The sequence below is a fragment of the Dipodomys ordii genome, unplaced genomic scaffold, assembly GCF_000151885.1.
Source record: "Dipodomys ordii isolate 6190 unplaced genomic scaffold, Dord_2.0 Scaffold99, whole genome shotgun sequence".
NCBI lineage: Eukaryota > Metazoa > Chordata > Mammalia > Rodentia > Heteromyidae > Dipodomys > Dipodomys ordii.
Window position 1 is genome coordinate 1,926,607 of NW_012267315.1, and position 19,458 is coordinate 1,946,064.

General features: G+C 39.7%; 1 protein-coding gene across 1 annotated transcript in view; it reads right to left on the reverse strand.

Moving 5' to 3' along the window:
• The window catches only part of Trank1 (tetratricopeptide repeat and ankyrin repeat containing 1), an 83,334-nt gene extending 64,679 nt beyond the window's left edge, over positions 1–18,655 (reverse strand). Inside the window, exons 1-8 of the mRNA XM_013027032.1 lie at positions 18,623–18,655; positions 17,873–17,982; positions 17,161–17,287; positions 14,107–14,257; positions 9,086–9,204; positions 6,059–6,142; positions 5,237–5,375; positions 2,833–2,964 (exon numbers count right to left, since the gene is read on the reverse strand). Of these exons, the coding sequence (XP_012882486.1) occupies positions 2,833–2,964; positions 5,237–5,375; positions 6,059–6,142; positions 9,086–9,204; positions 14,107–14,257; positions 17,161–17,287; positions 17,873–17,982; positions 18,623–18,655 (895 nt within the window). The remainder of the gene's footprint in view (positions 1–2,832; positions 2,965–5,236; positions 5,376–6,058; positions 6,143–9,085; positions 9,205–14,106; positions 14,258–17,160; positions 17,288–17,872; positions 17,983–18,622) is intronic.
• Positions 18,656–19,458: the final 803 nt, after the last annotated feature.

The window sequence follows — 19,458 nt, forward strand, 5'->3', positions numbered from 1 at the left end:
AAAAAAGAAATCTTTAAAAAAAAAAAAAAAAAGAAAAGTTATCTATCATAAATGAAGAAGAAATATTTTCTAAGATAAGCAATAACTGAGATTTATCACCATCAGATGGGTCCTACAGAAATGTTTAAAAGTAGAGAGTAGAGTATGATGGCTATGCCTGTAATCTTAGTTACTCAGTAGGCAGAAATCTGTAGGATAGACAGTTGGTACAAAAAAATTCACTAGACAGCCCTCCCCCCATCTCAACCAAAGGCGTTGACCAATCATCCTAGCTATTTGGAAAGTATAAATAGAGTGGTCATGGTCCAGGCTGGTCAGGGCAAAAAGTAAAACCCTATTTGAAAAATAAGGAGAGATCATAAAGGACTGGGAGATATGTCTGAAGAGCACCTGCTTTGCAAGGGCAAGGCCCCACACTCAAATCCCAGCAATAAAACAAGAAGAAAAGAGGAAATAAGGAAAGAAAAAGAGAAGAGAGAAAGGGTAAGGGGCAGGAGATGGGAAAGGAAAGGGGTAGGGACAGGGGAAGGGGAAGGGAAGAGGAAGGGAAAGGGAAGAGGAAGGGAAGAGAAAAGGAGAGAAAGAAAAGAGAGAAGGAAGGAAGGGAGGGAGGGAGGGAGGAAGGAAGGGAGGGAGGGAGGGAGGAAGGAAGGGAGGGAGGTGAAGAAGAGGGGAGAGGAGAGAGGGAAGGGGAAGAGAGGGGAAGAAGAGGGGAAGGGAGGGAAGAAAAGGGAGGGGGAAGAGGGGAGAGGAGCAGAGAGGAAGGGGAAGGGAAGAAGAGGGGAAGGGAGAGGAAGGAAGGGGAAGAAGAGGAGAGGGGAGGAGAAGAAGAGGGGAGGAAAAAGGAAGGGGAGGGGAAGGGAGAGAAAAGAAGGGGAGGGGAAGGGAGGGAAGGGAAGGGGAGTAAAAGAGAAATGCTAGAGAGATTCCTATACTAGAAGCAAGTACTAATGGCTCATGCCCATGATCTTGGCTACTCAGGAGGAAGGCTGAGAGCTGAGGATTGTGGTTTGAAGCCATATAAATAAATCTATGAGTCTCAACTAACCAGAAAAAATCTGAAACTAGAGACATGCCTCAAGTGGTAGAGCAGCAGCCCTGAGAGAGAAAGCCAAGCAATAATGTTAGACCCTAAATTCAAACCCAGTGCCAGTGAGGAATGACATTAAAGAGACAAAGGACACTCTCTCTGTGTTCTTTTCTAGCTCTCTCTTCTTTCTCTGTTCTTTTCTAGCTCTCTCTGCTCTCTCTCTGATCTTTCTGCTCTCTTGCTGCTCTTTTCTAGCTCTCTATCTCACTCACTGCTCTTTTCTATCTCTCTTGCTGCTCTTTCTAGCTCTCTCTGCTTTCTCTCTAGCTCTTTCCTCTCTCTTTCCTCTCTTTCCCAGCTCTCATTCCCAGGCCTTTCCCAGTCACGTGGAGTGCCAACCTTGCCTGGTCCCAGCAGGTCTACTGAATAAACCTACCCCTTACCTGAATACCACGTGAGTGCTGCTGTTCTTACTCGGCTACCTCTCTCTCTGCTCTTGTCTAGCTCTTCTCAAGCTCTTCTCTTCCGCTGAGGTCACATCTGAATTTGATGTGGCCACACCCTTCTCCCCCCATACCCTAGATAAGGCCTAGCCCAGGCCCAGAGGCTCTCTCTTGCTGCTCTTTTCTAGCTCTCTCTGCTCTCTCTGCTCTTTTCTAGCTCTTTCCTCTCTCTTTCCCAGCCACGTGGAGTGCCAACCTTGCCTGGTCCCAGCAGGTCTATTGAATAAACTTACCCCTTACCTGAAAAAAAAAAAAAAGAGAGACAAAGGACAAGAGGGGAACCAATGCAACCGTGATATTCACAAGACAATATGTCAGAAATGATTAATACAACTTGGAAGGGGGACTAGGAGGAAGGGAAAGTAGGAGAAAAATGAAAGAAGGGGTAACAAGTTTGACAAGAAGTATACTTATTGCCTTACTTATGTAACTATAACCTTTCTGTACATCACCTTGACAATAAAAAAAAAAAAGAAAAGAAACAAGACTTATTGGCTCTTCTTGAGACCTACTGAAATAGAAAAGTTGCAATTTCCTAGGTTGCCCCAAATGGAGGCAGGCTATAGGCCATGTCTAATCCACAGGAACATTTTATTCTGATCCAAGATTTGAAAATCCCAACATTTCAGTTTTTTAATTCAGATTTCAAAATGTTTTTCCATCAGAAGATCTTACACATAATTTGATGCAAGATAGCTCCAGGCTGTAGCAGTACCAGGTATAAGCTCGCCATTCTATCACCTCTTTCCCACCAACTCCATTACCATTATGGAAAAAGAAAAGTTTTTTCTCCATTCAAAACAGAAAACACACAAAAACAGATCTGAAAGTGTAAGGGAAAATTCATGCCATCAAAGAACTCCTTGGGAGCAAAGAGTCTTCCTGACTTTCAGTTTAACAAGGCTGTACCTGTCACAGTAACTTTTCCTCACCTGTGCCAATCCCTTCCATTGGCTTGATTGGCCCCTAGGAGTATGGTAGTGTGTAATTCCCATGTTAAGTTTTAAATGCCATGAAGGGCCAAAGCATGTTAATTGTCTGGCTCACAATTTATCTTAAGCTGCTAATAAAAGAACTTTACAACTGAGGAAGTGAAAATATGCAGCTATGCCATTGAATATACCCATGTCATTGAATCCTTCACCCTCACAAAAAGCCATTTAAAGCCAAAAGAGTACAAGGGAAAGTTTAGGCCTTGAGCCTGATGAAGGATGGGATAAGTAAAATTCAGAAGGCAGTGGTGTTAATGCCTGATCACCTGGCACACAACACACCCTCTGATACCATGTTATTACTTACGCTTGATGGAATATCCTGGGGAGTGGGCAGCAGCAACATGCAAAACAGTGCAACCAGCCTCATCCTTTTGGTTGATGCGGCCTTTCCACTCAGGCCTGCTGTTCATTAGCCATCTAAAAAGTTGGTTTTCACCTGAAGTGAAATAAAGTAAGTTATAAATATGATTTTCTGCATACACAAAGTCAGCAAAAAAATCAATATGCACCATGCTAACATAACCAAATGAGGAATTCAACACATATTCCCACTCACCACAAACAAGTATGGGGGGAGAGGAGACAGACATTTGTAAACCAGAATGATGAAAAAAATATTCCTTAGGTCAGGGGGCTGCAGTCCTAAAACAAGGATTCTCATACATGTGATTTAGACTCGAAAGAATGAGAAACAGAACAGGGTAGATGAAGGAACTAAGCAAGGAAGTAGTCACAGCTGCACTCAACTCCAGCCTGATGCCCCTGAACAGCTCTGGGTCATGATCTGAACCACCACACTGACACACTCTGGGGCATGGGGCCAGCCTTTTGCATTCCCTAGGCAGTCAGTCCAAAGTTACTGAATTATCAAGGAAGAAAACAAAGTTGAAGAAGCAGCTCCCTTCAAAGTGATGTTTATTGGCAAGGTATAATTCTCTGCCTAAAGGGCAGATAATCATTGTTAGCAGCCAATGTTGACAACAGGCAGGGACAGAGCACTTGTCTAAGAGGGACATCAGCAGCCTCCACTTCAGTCATCAAGCCAGCATGATTCATTACTACATTACTATCAGCAGGACATATATTTTAAATTCTTTTCTCAGACATCTTCCTTATAGCTCCTGAAATCTAGGAAAGCTACACACCATGTCAGAGTTATCCTTTGAGAAGCCAATTAGGGATAAATTTGAAGACTTGGTCTTATCAAGACAGCCAGTAACTGCAGGGGCTAACTTAAAGAGCAGACACAAGAGGTCATGACATTTATGACCAAAGGAACACTTCTCTGTGTTGCAGTTTCCTAATTTGAAAATGGGACAGTTGGATTAAACCGCTTTCAATCAGACTATCTTCTAAATGTTTTGTCCACCCATCCTTGTGTAAGAATAAAATCTCTTATGGATTCCCCAATATATGAAATAGAAATGGCAGGGAAAGTATGGCTAAAACGAAGATTAGTGTCTAAACCCTAAAGTGATGGTCACCCACACCCATTCTTGGAAGATGGCACAGACTAAAAGGCCAAGTAGACAAGCTCCCTTGGCCCCTTTGGCGCTAAAATGGTATGACTGGATTTCACCAGTGATGCTCCCTATGCTTGGCAAGGAAACACAAACTTCTGTGTGTGTGTGTGTGTGTGTGTAAGTGAAATGAAAGAATAAAAATGTTTTTAAAAATTAAACCTTATAACTATATTGTAAAACTTTTTAAAAAAGAATGATTTCATGAAAATAGTTGTCCTTCAAAAGAGCCACAAAAAAATTCTATCAGTAATACCCCATGCTTCCCTTAGAAATTCCCAACTACAGTCCAATATTACAGCATCTTCTGGGCTAGAAAGAAAATAAATCTGGAGAATAGGAAAGCACACACTCTGTTTTTGCTAGCAGAAAGAGAACACAGCTCTCTTGGAGGTACTATCAACAACAGCTCTCATTCCCAAATACTCCCCTTGAGTCCAAGGACTCCACTCTGAATGCTCACTCTTTTTTTTGTCCATCATGGGGCTTAAACTAGGCCTGGGAGCTGTCCCTGAGCTCTTCAGATCAAGATGAACACTCTACCACTTGAGCCACAGCTCCACTTCCAGCTTTTTGGTGGTTAATTGGAGATAAAAGTCTCACAGACTCTCCTGCTTGGGCTGGCTTTGATCCAGGATCCTCAGATCTCAGCCTTCTGAGAAGCTAGGATAATAGGTGTGAGCCTCCAGCACCCAGCTGTTCCTACCTTAAATACAAAAGAGTCTGTGTTTAAGAAAACAAAAGCCTTTCAGTTTGACCTCTTGTGTGGACACTAAGTCCCTTAAGAAATAAAAGTGATGTGGGCTCGGAATGTGGCTCAGTGGTAGAGTGCTTGCCTTGCATGTGTGAAGCCCTGAGTTCAATTCCTCACTATCACATACACAGAAAAAAGCCAGAAGTGGTGCTGTGGCTCAAGTGGTAGAGCGCTAGCCTTGAGCAAAAGAAGCTCAAGGATAGTGCCCAGACCCTGAGTTCAAGCCCCAGGATTGGCAAAAAAAAAAAAAGTCGGGGGGAAAGAAGAAATAAAAGTGATTTTTCCCTGTTTCTTTCATCCATTTGAAAACACAATTTGAATAGTCTATATTTAAGCAGCTAAATTTTGCATTCACTTGAGCTCAGCAGGGTCCTGGGGCTCCATCTGAGCTGGAAAATGACACAGGGGTGGGCGTTTGACAGGACAACATTCACCTGCTCGAATGCAGAGCCTCATGAGGGCATGGAGAGGGCAGGGTCCTATGGTCTCGACACTTGCACCAATGGAGATCAGCCACTGGACCAATCTGGGCACCTGTTCCATTTTTTCATAAATCCCAATGAAGACATATTTCTGGAAAAAATCAACTGCTACATCAATATAAAACTTAAGTCTTTCATCTACATAATTTGGAATCAGTCAAACCTATTCTCTATATCTTAAGCCCAAGATTCTATAAATGATGTATTTTGCCATATGTGGTGATGTACACCTGTAATCCTAGCTACTTAAGAGGCAGAGATAGGAGGATAGTGAGTTCAAGGCCAGACCAGGCTAATAAGGCTCTAATTCAAACAAACAAACAAACGGGCTGGGGTTATGGCTCAAGTGGTAAATGAATATGCATAAAGCCTTGGGTTCAATATTCAGTACCAAAAAGAATAAAAAAAAAAGTTTTAAAAATTGCTGGTGCCAGTGGCCCCTACCTTTAATCCTAACTTCTCAGGTGGCTATAGGCCAGATCCATCTCCAAAATGACCAGCATAAGCTGGGCTAGAGGTATAGCTCAAGCAGAGTTCCAGCTAAGCCAGCAAGCCAAGTAAGTGTAATGCCTTGAGTTCAAAGCCTGGTACTGGCAAATACATATGTACATATGTATATACATATATGTGTACATATATCATATATACATGCAATATAATATAATATTATACCATAATACATTGTAATGTAATAAATATATCAGTTCAAAGGAAAGCCCTAAACACAGGTAAGTGGTCTGATTTGAAGCCACATGTTTCAAAAGGACTTCTTACCTCAAAGAGTCTTTTCAGTGATAACTCAGGGACATGGATATTTCTTGGCAGTTGGTCTTTCTTTGTGGACAATAGTAAAAATGACTGATAGGAAAGAATTTTTAAAAAGAAGGTTGGAACATTAATATTCTCTGTATAATTTACTAGAGCAAAAAAAGTATTTTAAGCTTTAAACAAAATCAGTAAAAACAAAATATCTTCTAGCTCTCTCTTTTTAAAACTACTCACCAAGTTTGTTAGCCTGATCTATGAAAATCAAGTGTCTCTGTCTGGTCACTTTATTTGTCTTACTGGGGGCTAAATGCATTCCAAATGTCCTCAAGGCTAGCTGAGGTTGAGCACCATTACAGAGATTAGTGGCAATAAGGGTTTTAAAAAAGTAATTTCCTGCAAACTTCTTAAAGCATAGATAACAGAAGACTCGAATCTTGCTGAAATATCTCTTCCCAATCCATTCTTTAGCATATCTAGATTCCACAAGGTCAAGTAGTTTGGATCCATTAGACCTTATCAGGTAGTATGTTACAGCCAGCTCCTATTCACTAGCAAGATAACTATATCTATCTCTTCCCAACTTCAAGTCCTGCATGTCATATTAGTGGCTGAAAATGGTCCTGATGAGAATACTTACTCTACAGAAACTGCTATATGCTATGAATCAATACTCCCACCCAATATGCTTCCTACCACAGTCAGTATTTTTAACCACCAACCCCTATATAAAGTCCCTGAAGAAACTGAATCTCAGAGAGATTAAGAAACTTTTCCTAAGTCACACAGCACATCCCAAGAGGCTCCTAATGTGACCATCCATGTATGCTAACAAATCTAAGAATCCAGGCTCATGTATGACAACTAAAGGTTTAGTCTCAGCTTCAGCCTACCTTGTGCATGCCCTTGCCAGCAGACTAAGGACCACAGGAACTGAGACTATGGCCACATCTTGCTACTTGATTTCTTAGCTTTGTATCTACCTTTAAATGTGCATTCTAAACAGACTTATTCCCTATAGTCAACCACAGAAGACACATTCAGGATTCAAGCAATACCGATTGTTTGGGCCAGGCTTTTACAAGATGCCTTGTTCTCCAATATTAAAGAATTATTGGGGTCCCACTTAGGCCAGGATGTTAGACTTGCCAGTTGTGCTGGATTTTCTGGCCTTCCTTTGACTGTATAAGGTGATAATCTACTAGGAGGTCTGGCTCATAAATTGAACTACATTTCTACTAAGGAGGACTAAAGCCTCTAACATATTAAACCTGCCCTACCAGTGGGAATCACAGAATTTCAGAACTATTTTTTAAATAAAGGTGCAAATCAGGAGGGTAGGACCAAGGGAAGATGGGCAGACAAATGAAAGTAAAAAAGCGGGTTGAATACAATCAAGAATTCATTGTATGTACCACAAAATTAAGAAAAATTCGGGAAAGGATAGAGGGAAGGGGGAGGTGAAAATGTAGAAGAGGTGACACAAATCAAGATGCATTGTATACATAAACTGCTTTGTTAAATAGCAAAAAAAAAATCAATAAGTATCCCACAAATTTGAGAAAAGTAAGGGAAGGGGTATGGTTGGGAGGGTTTAGTGAGAATGTTGAAAGGGTTGACACTGATCAAGACACACTGTATTCATAAACTGCTTTGCTGAATGGAAACTCCTTTGTACAACTACTTATAAGACAGCAAAAATATTTTTAAATGAACAATAAGCAAATATTTTAAAAGTTTAGTCCTAAAAATTGCATACACTATGTTGAAAACAAACTTTACAGCTTGGGGGGGCAGGGGAGAAGTTGGAGAAGTGAGGAGGAAAGGGATGGTAGGGGAAAAACAAAGGAGGGGATAACAATGCTCGATAGAAAATATATTCATTACCTTACTCATGTAACTGTAACCCCTTTGTACAGTATCTTTACAATAAAAAATATATATTAAAAATGCAAACATTCTTATAGATCCCTTCGTCTAGATACCTTATTAAAAAAAAGAGAAGATCCCAAATGTCTTTTAACAGGGCCAAGATTTCTGACAACCCATTCCCTAAGAGTATAGTCTCCTTTCCTTATCCTAACTACCTGACCTCCCAAGATCTCTTAATGTGGGAGTAAACATCAGGAATTCCATAATTAATTGTTTGGGGGTTTCCCATAAACCACCTGAAACTATAATATATAGTTGTCTATAAATGTAAATGGAGCCCCATACATTAATTTACACTTCCAATGGAATTCATGACTTTGACAAAAATGACAGAATTCTCTATTCTAAAGTCATTCAACTCACCTGGCCTAGAGTACTTAAACAGGTTGCCCTTGCCTTTGGTTACTTTTCTAGACTGCTCAAATCTAAAAAGTCTGTCAAGCCCTTTCTAACTAAACTCCCAGTCTCAGCTAGTCCATTCTCTTAAGAATTTATAACTCAACAATAACAAAAACTCCAGTACTCACTGGACACTTAGCATATGTCAGGTATTATAAAACTCTTTAGCTTAGTGCCTAGCACATTATAAGACATTATATAGATACATTAGTCCATTACTTCTAAATTCTCAACAAAACCTAAGAGAACAAATATGTACACTGCAACTTACAAATGAAAAAGGCTTAAAGGGGAAGTAAATTCACCCAAATTAGTAGGTAGACTATAGCTATATCTCATTTAACTAAAACTATATTTAGCTTGACTTCATAGAAATCTCTTCGAACTATACAGAAGCCTTTCTGTGCAGAACAGATAGGTTTCCCAGGCCTACATTAACTAATACAAAACAAAAAGGCTGATGAAGATGAGCATGAAATTGTTTATTTTCCTCATCTCAAAATACCACTAAGCATATGAACTGTTTACTGCTTTAGTGACAACACAGCAACATAGCAACACCTTAAATGATATCTGAATTAAAAGGTTATTCTGCATCAAGATAAGTAAGTACAAGATAAATAGTAAAAATCCCTCAGTGACAACAGAAAAAAATCATTTAATCAAGAGTGAACTTTCCAAAACAGAGCATCTCTTTTTACTCACATGCCATAATCCTTTCTTTGCCAACTTTTCTATGGCAGATTGCCACACCTCTGTTGAAAATTCAGTAGTGAAAATATGATCAAAGCAGGGTAAGAAATTCTGCAAAACAATGGAGTCACCTGAAAGAAAGTTCTATAATTTAGAAATTTTAGTGTGGAAAAGTCTGGAACAGTGAGCAGAAAGTCCACCAATGAAGGCAGTGGGAAACAGGAGGTCCCCCAAACAAACTGGAGAACCATATAGACAAATAGTAAAATAAATATATTAAAAAGAAAGGCATTGCCAAGCATCAGTGGCTCAAACCTATAATCACAGCAACTTGAGGCTGACAAATCTGAGAGACATTTTATATCCAATTAACCAACAAAATACCATAAGTGAAGGCATAGGTAAAGCACTAGTTGTGAGCAATAAAAGCCAGGCCAGAGCATGAGGCGCTGGGTTCAAGCACCAGTACCAGGAAAAACAAGCATTTTCAAAATACCTATTCCTTTATAATTAACTGAGGTAGCAATCTTCTAAGTTTATCCATATAATCAATCTCAAAGAATCAGGCAGTATAAAGTGAGCTAACATTCACTTGGCTTGTCTGGTTGTAGAACCCAGTATTTTGAGCTTATATTTAATCTTTCAAACAAACCACTAAGACAGTGCCTATTATTTCCATTGACACAGTAAGGAATGCAAAATTTAAATGAGGTTTAAGAAAAAAATTCTTACTTGCTATAATAAATACTATTGTTATCTGACAGAAGTTATGTTAAATAAATGCAAGTTTCATGGCATATTATTAGGTAATTAACTGAAAGATTTTACTTATTGGTGGTAGGGGTTTTGGATATAGGATATGGATGTTTTAGACAGAGTTTTACTATGTACCCCAGGCTGTCCTCAAAATCATGATCTGTCCCAGCTTCCCAAGTGCTAGAAAATCAGCCACTATGCTGAACTCTCGTGTAGCTAACTGATAAAAAATCAAGACTGGAACCCAGATCTATCAATTCTTTTAGTTAACACGTATTTTTCTAACCTAGTACCTCATCAACACACTGCAACTCATGATCTTCCAAACTACATCTTTCAAACTTAGATGAGAATGTCCAAGAAGACAGGTTAAGGGGCAGAATACAAGGTACCTTACATTTATTAATTTCAAAACATAAGTGAATATGAAAACATATATTCTATTAAAAATATGAAATTGAACTATAGACATACATCCACCCTGCAAAACATAGTACCTTGGTAGAAAAATAACCAATGCCTCAAAATTGCACTTTCTTAGCGTGAGTATACCCAGGTTATCTTAGGGTATACTTACCAAGAAGCAGTTGTGTGAATTCCCATGTTATTCCTGGCTTCTTACAGGACACTGACTGTTACAAGATATTCATAAAAGCCAGACACTGCTGATTCACACCTATAAAGCTAGCAACTTAGGAATCTGCAATCTGATGATAAAACTTTGAAGCCATATCCTAGCAATGGTAAATTATGCTGCAATGAACATGGTTGTGCTGGTGGTTTTAGTGCAGGTTGATTGTGGACATTTGGGTAAATGCCCAGGAGTAGGACTGCTGAGTGATAGGGAAGCTCTATTTTTAAGTCTTTTGAGGAATCTCCATACTGCTTTCTAGAGTGGTTGGACAAGTTTACATTTCCACCAACAGTGTAGTAGCACCCCCCAGTGGATGAATGGATCAAGAAAATATGATATGTATATACAATGGAATTCTATACTTCTATCAGAAAGAATGACATTGCCTCATTCATAAGGAAATGGAAAGACTTGGAAAAAATTATACTAAGCGAAATAAGCCAGACCCAAAGAAACATAGTTTCCCTCATTTCTAGTAAGTAGAATAAGTCTAGGATATTCTTAGGAGAGGATCACAATGGCTTAATAGCTATGTGCACATGACCATATAAAATGATGCTTATCGAAATGAACTCCAAGAAATGGAAACAAGAGGTTTTTTTATTGTATAGTTTGCAGTTGTTTTTTTTCTTTTTTCCCTTTGATTTATTCTCTGATGTCACTGTCTTTTATTTCTGTACTCTTTGTCTTGTATATAAGTTTATCTGATTTGGGCAAGGGAAAGGGAATCACAAAAAATGGTGGGACAGAGGGTAAACCAATTCCACAGGGATAATCACTATACACTATGTTGGAAATGAACTTTACAACTTGAGGGGAGGGAGGTTGGGAGGAGGAACAGTGGGAGAAAATGAAGGAGGGGCTAACACTGTTCAAAAAGAAATGTACTCATTACCTGACTTATGTAACTATAACCCCTCTGTACATCATCTTTACAATAAAATTTAAATTAAAAAATTTTGAGCCAGGTGATAGTAGCTCACACCTAGCTACTCAGGAGACTGAGATCTAAGGCTCACAGTTCAAAGCCATCCTGGGCAGGAAAGTCTGTGAGACTCTTATCTCCAAGTAACCACCAGAAAACCAGAAGTGGCACTGTGGCTCAAGTGGTAGAGTGCTCACCTTGAGCTGAAGAGCTCAGAACATGGCCCACGCACATATTTCAAGCCCTACAACCAACCCCAAAAACTTGAAGGCAGCCTAAGCAGACAAATCCATCAGACTTTTAACTCCAAGTAACTGGCAAAAAGCCAGAACTAAAGGTGTGGCTCAAGTGATAACTATAAGCAAAATAGCTCAGTGGGAGTACAAGGTCTTGAGTTCAAGCCCCAATGTGACAAAAAAAAAAAAAAGATACAGGAAAGGTAGGAAATTCAAGGAATGGGCCAAGTCATTAGATTGGTGGGGGAGGGGGAAGCCACCTTTGGCCACTGTGAGCAAAAGGTGAACTAGGAAGCTGTGGTTCATCAGCAGTTATCTAAAGACCTTTCATTTCCTGTCTGGGATCCAAGGCTGCACCTACCACTGATGCCTGATAATTTGCTAATCCCTTATCCAGGCCTGTCAAAATCTGTAAGACTCCTACCAGAGAATACACAATAACAATGGGAATAATTGAGTCTGCAACAGTTAATCACTTGTTGTTCTACTTCTTAAAGTCAAAAAACACTTTTCAGTGATTCTGCTGTCATTTTTTATATTCTAATATCTTTGAAATAGGTGTATTATCTTACAAGTAATGCTGTCTTTATTGGCTGAGCATAAATTAAACACTTAAATCAGTGCAGTTTAAATTTGATCAAACAGTATTAAAAAAAACAATATCTTGGATAATGGCAGGACTTTAGACTGTATCATTACTGGCAAAGGGTTTATATGTAAGTTTCTGTTTTGCCTAATCTAGGACTCTGAGACAGTCATCTCACAGATCAGTCATAAGTAATAATCTAATGTAGAGATGAAAAAGGTTGCCTCTGAGTCCTCTTAGACCAAGTGCACCAGCCTGAAAAATACTTACTGGGCAAGAAGCATCACAACTGTGAAAACAAGCACTCAGAGTCGAGTCACAGAACTCTGTTGACCCTTCCAGATTATTATTATTATTAGTGTGTGTGTGTGTGTGTGTGTGTGTGTGTGTGTGTGTACACGCGCTAGGGCTTGAACTCAGGGCCTGAGCACTGTCTCTGAGATTTTGTGCTCAAGTCTAGAGCTCTCCCACTTGAGCCACAGTTCCATTTCCAGCTTTTCTGATGCTTAATTGGAGCTCAAAGTCACATATTTTCTTGCCTGGGCTGGCTTCAAACCATGAGCCGCAGCTCTCAGCCTCTTTCTGAGTAGCTAGAATTACAGGTATGAGCCTATAACTTTTATTTTTATACAGCAAACAACATTATATTTTCAAAAATTGGAAAAATACATATGAAGATGACAGGAAATAGCAAAAATCATATAAAACAAAGAAGTATTAATAAAGAGCTATCTATACAGAACACAGAAAACATACCAGGTCCAAAACAAAACTCAAAAATCTTTAAGTCATTTGTGTAATAGGACTTCATTGTCTTTACAAAGGCTACCCAATCTACCAAAACACTTTATAATAAAAATAGTCTTGGGGCTGGAAAAGTGGTAAAGATCACGCCTAGCAAACATCCTGGGTTCAATCCCAAAAAAGACACACACCAAAAAATCGTCTTGCTAGGCACCAATGGGTCACATCTGCAATCCTTGCTACTAAGGAGATCTGATGATAAAGGTTAGGAACCAGCCCCCAGGAAAGTCTGTGAGATTCTTTTTTTTTTTTCGGGGCGGGGGGGGGGGGCCGGTCATGGGGCCTGAATTCTGGGCCTGGGTGCCATTCCTCAGCTCTTCAGCTCAAGGCTAGCGCTCTACCACTTGAGCCACAGCGCCACTTCCGGCTTTTTTCTTTTTGCTTATGTGGTGCTGAGGAATTGAACCCAGGGCCTCAGGCATGCAAGGCAAGCGCTCTACCACTAAGCCACCTTCCCAGACCCAGTCTGTGAGATTCTTATCTCCAATTAACCACCAAAAAGCCAGAAATGAAGCTGTGCTCAAATGGTAGCATGCTACCCTTGAGCACAAAAGATCAGTCAAACTCTAGGAACAAACTAAGTCTCACTCAGACTATATCCATCAAGTACAAAAAAGAAATATCCTATAATTATTTCCCCAAAAGGCATTCAAATGAAATAACAAGGACTTAAAATTTTAAACCCTCTGGAACACAAAGGTGTAACTTCTCTGAACATTTATTTATTGAAACAAACTCCAGGAAATGAAGTATAGCTTTTTTGTTATTGTTATTAGTGGTGATGGTGATGGAGGTTGTGTTTGTTTTTGCTTTGTTTTTTTTCTCATTTGGGAGGAGATAAGGGGATGCAAAAAGGGAGAGAAGGGTAAACAAATTCAATCATGCTATTCAGTCTATGTGGAAAATGATCTACATAGCTTGTCGGCAGAAGTGGGAGGGGGAATCTGGGGAAAAGTAAGGGAAAGAGTGACATTGTTCAAAAAAATAAATGTACTCATAACCCAATTTGTGAAATGGTAGCCCCTCTGTATAGCCTTTAATAATAAATATATGACTTTATTTCACTAAAAAACCTTCCCCAATTCAACTTACTGCTCACAGTGGTGAAGATCCCAACAAGGAAATCAGGAACTTGTGCTTGGTCCTGGCTGCTCTGCAGAAGTCGTAAACCATCAAAAAACATACGAGCAGCTTCATATGGCTGATGCAAGCGCAGTAAAGAATAACCAGCTCGGTAGTATCCCTGCAACAGGATAAAGAACAAAGATGTATTGGCCCCATCTCCTCCAGTCTGCTACTAAAAGGAAAATTAAGATTGCAGCACAAGAAATCCAACTCCAAAAGCTTTGATTCTTTGCAAACACAGATTTCTAACAAACATTGAACATTATTTTCTGTGCCATATTTTTCTTCTCCCACACACTGCCAAGAAAATACATAATCATTTGCAGACCCATAACTAACATATCTAACATATGATACTGAAAGAAGGAAGCAGGCCTAGTTTCAACTACGTATTCAGCTTATTATTAATACTGCTAATCACAATCTGAGCCAGAACAGAGAAATTAAAAAATACTATGACTAGCATTAAGGAAAATAAGATTTTCATGTAGACACAGAAGTTATTGTCTGCTCCTTTCAGTAAAATAAACATAATTTCCACTGGGCATATAAGAAAAGTTGTAATGACAAACATGTATTTGATTTACTGAGTTCCACATTATAAACAAGATACACAATAGGCCATTTTTTAATGTTTGTAGAAGGAAGAAATTATGACTAATAGGGAAAAGGAGTCTAGTTTTGCCTCTACGCAAATTGTAAGACTCTAGAATAAGAGTAATATGATTCTGCTTTCTCCACCATAATTATACAATGAAGCATCAGGGTCCACTGAAACACTTTTTTAGTCAACAGAACATATTCACACAGTGGGTTCTTTAAAAGCAGACACTTAAAAAGTCCACCTAACATTGAGTTCTGATTATTTGTTTTAACCTTCACTTGAAAGTCAAAGACCTAAGGTAACAATCAGTAAAAGAAAGAAAAAATGTATTTTGTATTGGGCGTGTGTGCTTTTTTAACTAATTAGGCAAGCTTGTATAGAATCTCCACTTCTTTGCTTCCTCAAATCCAAGTTCCATCTTTTTATTTTGAAGGAAGGTGAAGGTGTTCAGAATATACCACTATGAAATATTAAGCTGAAGGTATTTTTGCTTCAATAAATGCAAAATAAAGCCTTCATAGAGGTTTCCTAACTAAAAGCAGAAATTCCTAAGAAATGAGGACTACCATAAATCCCCTCTCTTAGAGAAGTTTTTTTTGGGGGGGGGGCTGATTGTGGGGCCTGACCTCTGGGCCTGGGTGCTGTCCCTCAGCTCTTCAGCTCAAGGCTAGCACTCTACCACTTGAGCCACAGTGCCACTACCGGCTTTTTTCTTTTTGCTTATGTGGTGCTGAGGAATTGAACCCAGGGCCTCAGGCATGCAAGGTAAGAGCTCTACCACTGAGCCACCTTCCCAGCCCTTAGAGAAGTTTTTTCTCATAAAGAAACAGGAGGCAAACACTGAGATGAGCCTGCACAAAACTTGCTAAAATTAAAACAGCCTTTTTCCTCCATTTGTTTTCCTCATACATTTGGCTTTTGCAGTTTTTATAGTCTGCAGCTTGAAAATTCTTTTCCTTTGTCTTGTCATGTCACCACAGTTTATCACCTATTTTTAACTCTGTTAAAAAAAAAAATATATATATATATATAGTATGTAAGTTCTTAGGCCAGTTCCTTTCTTCGTGGATCACTTCTTTTCTAGGAAGGTCCCCAAATCATATAAAATAAGATCAAATAGGTGTGCTTTTCTCCTGCAAATCTATCTTTTGTCATTCTAAACTCACAGGGCCACAGACACTGAACCTAAATACACAGAAAAAAAAACTTGAGTCCTTTCTTTGTAGAAAAGTGTGGAAAAGGGAAAGAGAAGAGAAGCATCCAAGAACTTTGGGCAAGAAAGGGAAAGTAGCCCACCTTGTTATACTATTAGGGGCTGCTGCTGTAGATTTGGCCATTAGTGAAGCTGGGAGTATCATCCTTTCAGGCCTTAGACCAGAGCCACAATCTCAGGAATCTGGGCAGACCCTAACTATGCCTCACCCAATCTTACCTAGAGGGTGGAAACATCTTAAAATGTCCTTAGGAAGAATTTCTTAGAAATGTACTCCCATTTTCTGAGCTAGGGGTGTGGCTCCATGGTAAAACACTCAATCCCAAACAATTCAAAAAAGGAAGAAGAAAGGAATGGGAAAAGGAAGAAAAAGAGATGGAGACAGCAGTCATACAAAATAATAAAAAAATTCTAGTTACTGAGTACTAATAACTTAGTATCTCCTTGTCCCTTGAAGCAACTCAAAGGTGCAAGTATTAATTCATTCTACAGTTGAGGAAATTAAAGCTTAAGAGTAATGTGGCTGCTATTGAAACCAGTTCATAGGAAAAATGTGAGACAGAAAAACTGATGCTTTTCCCACTTTATCATAGTCTCTCTATAAACTGTCATCTAGGCAACTAATTTGACACATAATTGTTACTTCAGATAGCTCCAGAATTGCTATTTAATTTAAAGCTATTTAATTTAAAGCTATTTAATTTAAACTTTCATGCTATTCCTTTCTCCAGTTTAAGTGGGGATAGTATCTTCCAGTCCTCTGACTTGCCTGAGCACCAAGAATGCTGACACTTGCTTAGTCCCTCCAAAGAGGGTGGTTTTCTACTCTCAGAAATGCTTTCTGGATTAACATCATATCTTCTACAAAGCTTTACTAAAATGAAACACATAGACAGTGCAGAACACATACTGTAAGTATTTGTGTAACTATATCAGGACAAAATGAACCCTTCTATAATCTCACTGCACTTCATTTGCTAGGTAGCCAAGCTCCACTATCTCCAACAAGTATGTCTCTGCTCTTCTTGAGATAATGCTCCCCTGACTATGGTCCTCTGTCTTAAGTGCACAGGGCATTGAAGAAAAAGTATTCCTAGCATGTCCATATTTAAAAGAAAGAGGAGAAAACAGCTAATGAATATTTAAAAGAAGGGTGAGAAGACAGCAAATAAAGAACACAGGGAAACAAGACATCACCTCATACCTTCACATAGGTTGGGTCCCACTGAAGACACTCCTTGGCAGCAAGCAATGCTTCATTCCATTTACCAAAGCTGTAAAATGCACTGGATTTATTGCACAGTAGCACAGCCAAGTCTCTTGGGGGAACCCTGTAAAAAGAACAAAATGCTGTTTTTAAGGACATGGTTCTACAAATATAGGAAATAATCTCTGAGCTGTCTACTGCCATGACGAATTTCAGCAGGCAGTGTTTCAACTATGTTTATCATATCTGTCCTTTATATCTATCTATCCTAGAACGATAAAGCATTTACAATGTAAAAACCTGTCCTTCCTCACTCCTAGATTCTCTGCTCCCACCTTTTAATGGCAAATGTCTTAAACACTTTGGTTACATTTCCCACTGATCATCACAATTTTTTTCTTTTTAGAGCTCTTGGGGAAAGATATAAAAATGTTGACCTGTCATAAAATGGAGAGGATGGGAGCTCCCACTGAGCCCCACACAGTGTGAGCAACTCCACATGCATGTTAGCACAGAGCATATCACAGGACTACTAGGAACATCTGACCACACTATATCCTTGAGCAAGCCTCGGAAGAATAGACTGTAAATAAGGTCTGTGCAGGCCCTGGGAGCAGGAACCACTGGTGGGGTATCCAAGACCTTGAAACTCATAGTATAGACCAAAGGGAAGGTAGGAACTCCAGGTAACTGCACCCAAGACACCTGCCTGTGAGCAAACAACTGAAGAATGGCCAAAGGGGGCCCTCTAAAGCAAAGACTTCCTTTTTTGCCTGTGTCCAAAGGTAATACAACAGCAAGAATATTGCTAAAACCAGACTGAAAAGAGAAACAAAATATACCACAGAGTCAAGACAAGTCCAGGTGTTACTGAAATTTTAGACACACAAAATAAAAAACCAAGGGCTGGGAATATGGCTTAGGGGTATTGTGCTTGCCTAGCATGCATGGGTTCAATTCCTCAGTACCACATAAACAGAAAAAGCCAGAAGTGGCACTGTGGTTCAAGTGGTAGAGTCCTAGCCTTGAGCAAAAGAAGCTCAAGGACAGTGCCCAGGCCCTGAGTTCAAGCCCCCTGGACTGCCAAAATTAATTGATTAATTAATTAATTAAAATAAAAACCAAGCCAGGCACTGATGGTTTACACCTCTGGTTCAAAGCCAGCCTTGACAAGAAAGTCACAAGACTCTAATCTCCATTTAACCACTAGAAAACCAGAAATGGCACTGTGGCTCAAAGTGGTAGAATACTAGCCTGAACAAAAGAGCTCAGGGACAGTTCCCAGGACCTGAGTTCAAGCTCCAGGATCAACAAAAAAAAAATTTTTTTAACTAAAACCTAGACTTACAACTTCTTATTTGATATTTTAAGTATAAAAAACAATACCAGTGTGAGAAAGATAAGTAATGGTGATCCAAACAAAAATAAAACAGTAAAAATCATCTCTGTGTTGCCTTACTCTCAGCAGTATCTGGATTCTTTCACTACCCATTTGTCTCTGGTGAAGAGATGTAGCCCCAGACACATTCAGGAGGCAGAGAAGCATGCAGCAGGTGTTCGCATGTAAACCAGGACTACAGGTAGAATTGAGGCCACAGTGTCATTCCCAGACTCCCCGCACGGGTAGCCACTCCCAGCTGCAGTGATTGTTGGCTATAGCTAGGGACTCTCAACACCCCATTTCCAGAGATATATCCTCATACTATTGAGAGCTGCTCTTAGCAATTACAATTATGCTCTTGCCTGAATTACATCCCCTTAAAATTTATATGTTGAAGCCAGGTGCCGGTGGCTCACGCTTGTAATCCTAGCTACTCAGGAGGCTTAGATCTGAGGATTGTGGTTCAAAGCCAGCCCAGGCAGGAAAATACATGAAACTCTTGTCTCCAATAAACCACCAGAAAACCGGAAGTGGTGCTGTGTGTCTCAAGTGATAGAGTGCTCACCTTGAGCTAAAGAGCTCAGGGACAGCAACCTAAGTTCAAGCCCCAGGACAGTGGGTGGAGGGGGTGGGGTGGGGGTGGGAATCATATGTTGAAGCCCTAACCCCTAATGTGACAGTATCTGGACATGGGGCCTTTAAGATGCAATATGTTTAGATAAAGTCATGTGGGTGGAGTCTTCATCACAGATAGTGCCCTCATAAGAAAAGACACTAGAAAACTTGCTCTCTGCCATGTGAAGACAGGAAGACGGCAGCTATCAACAAGGCAAAAGAGTCAATACCTTGCCCTTGAACTTCCAGCCTCCAGAACTATAAGGAATAAGTTTCTGTTGTTTAAGCCACCCAGTATA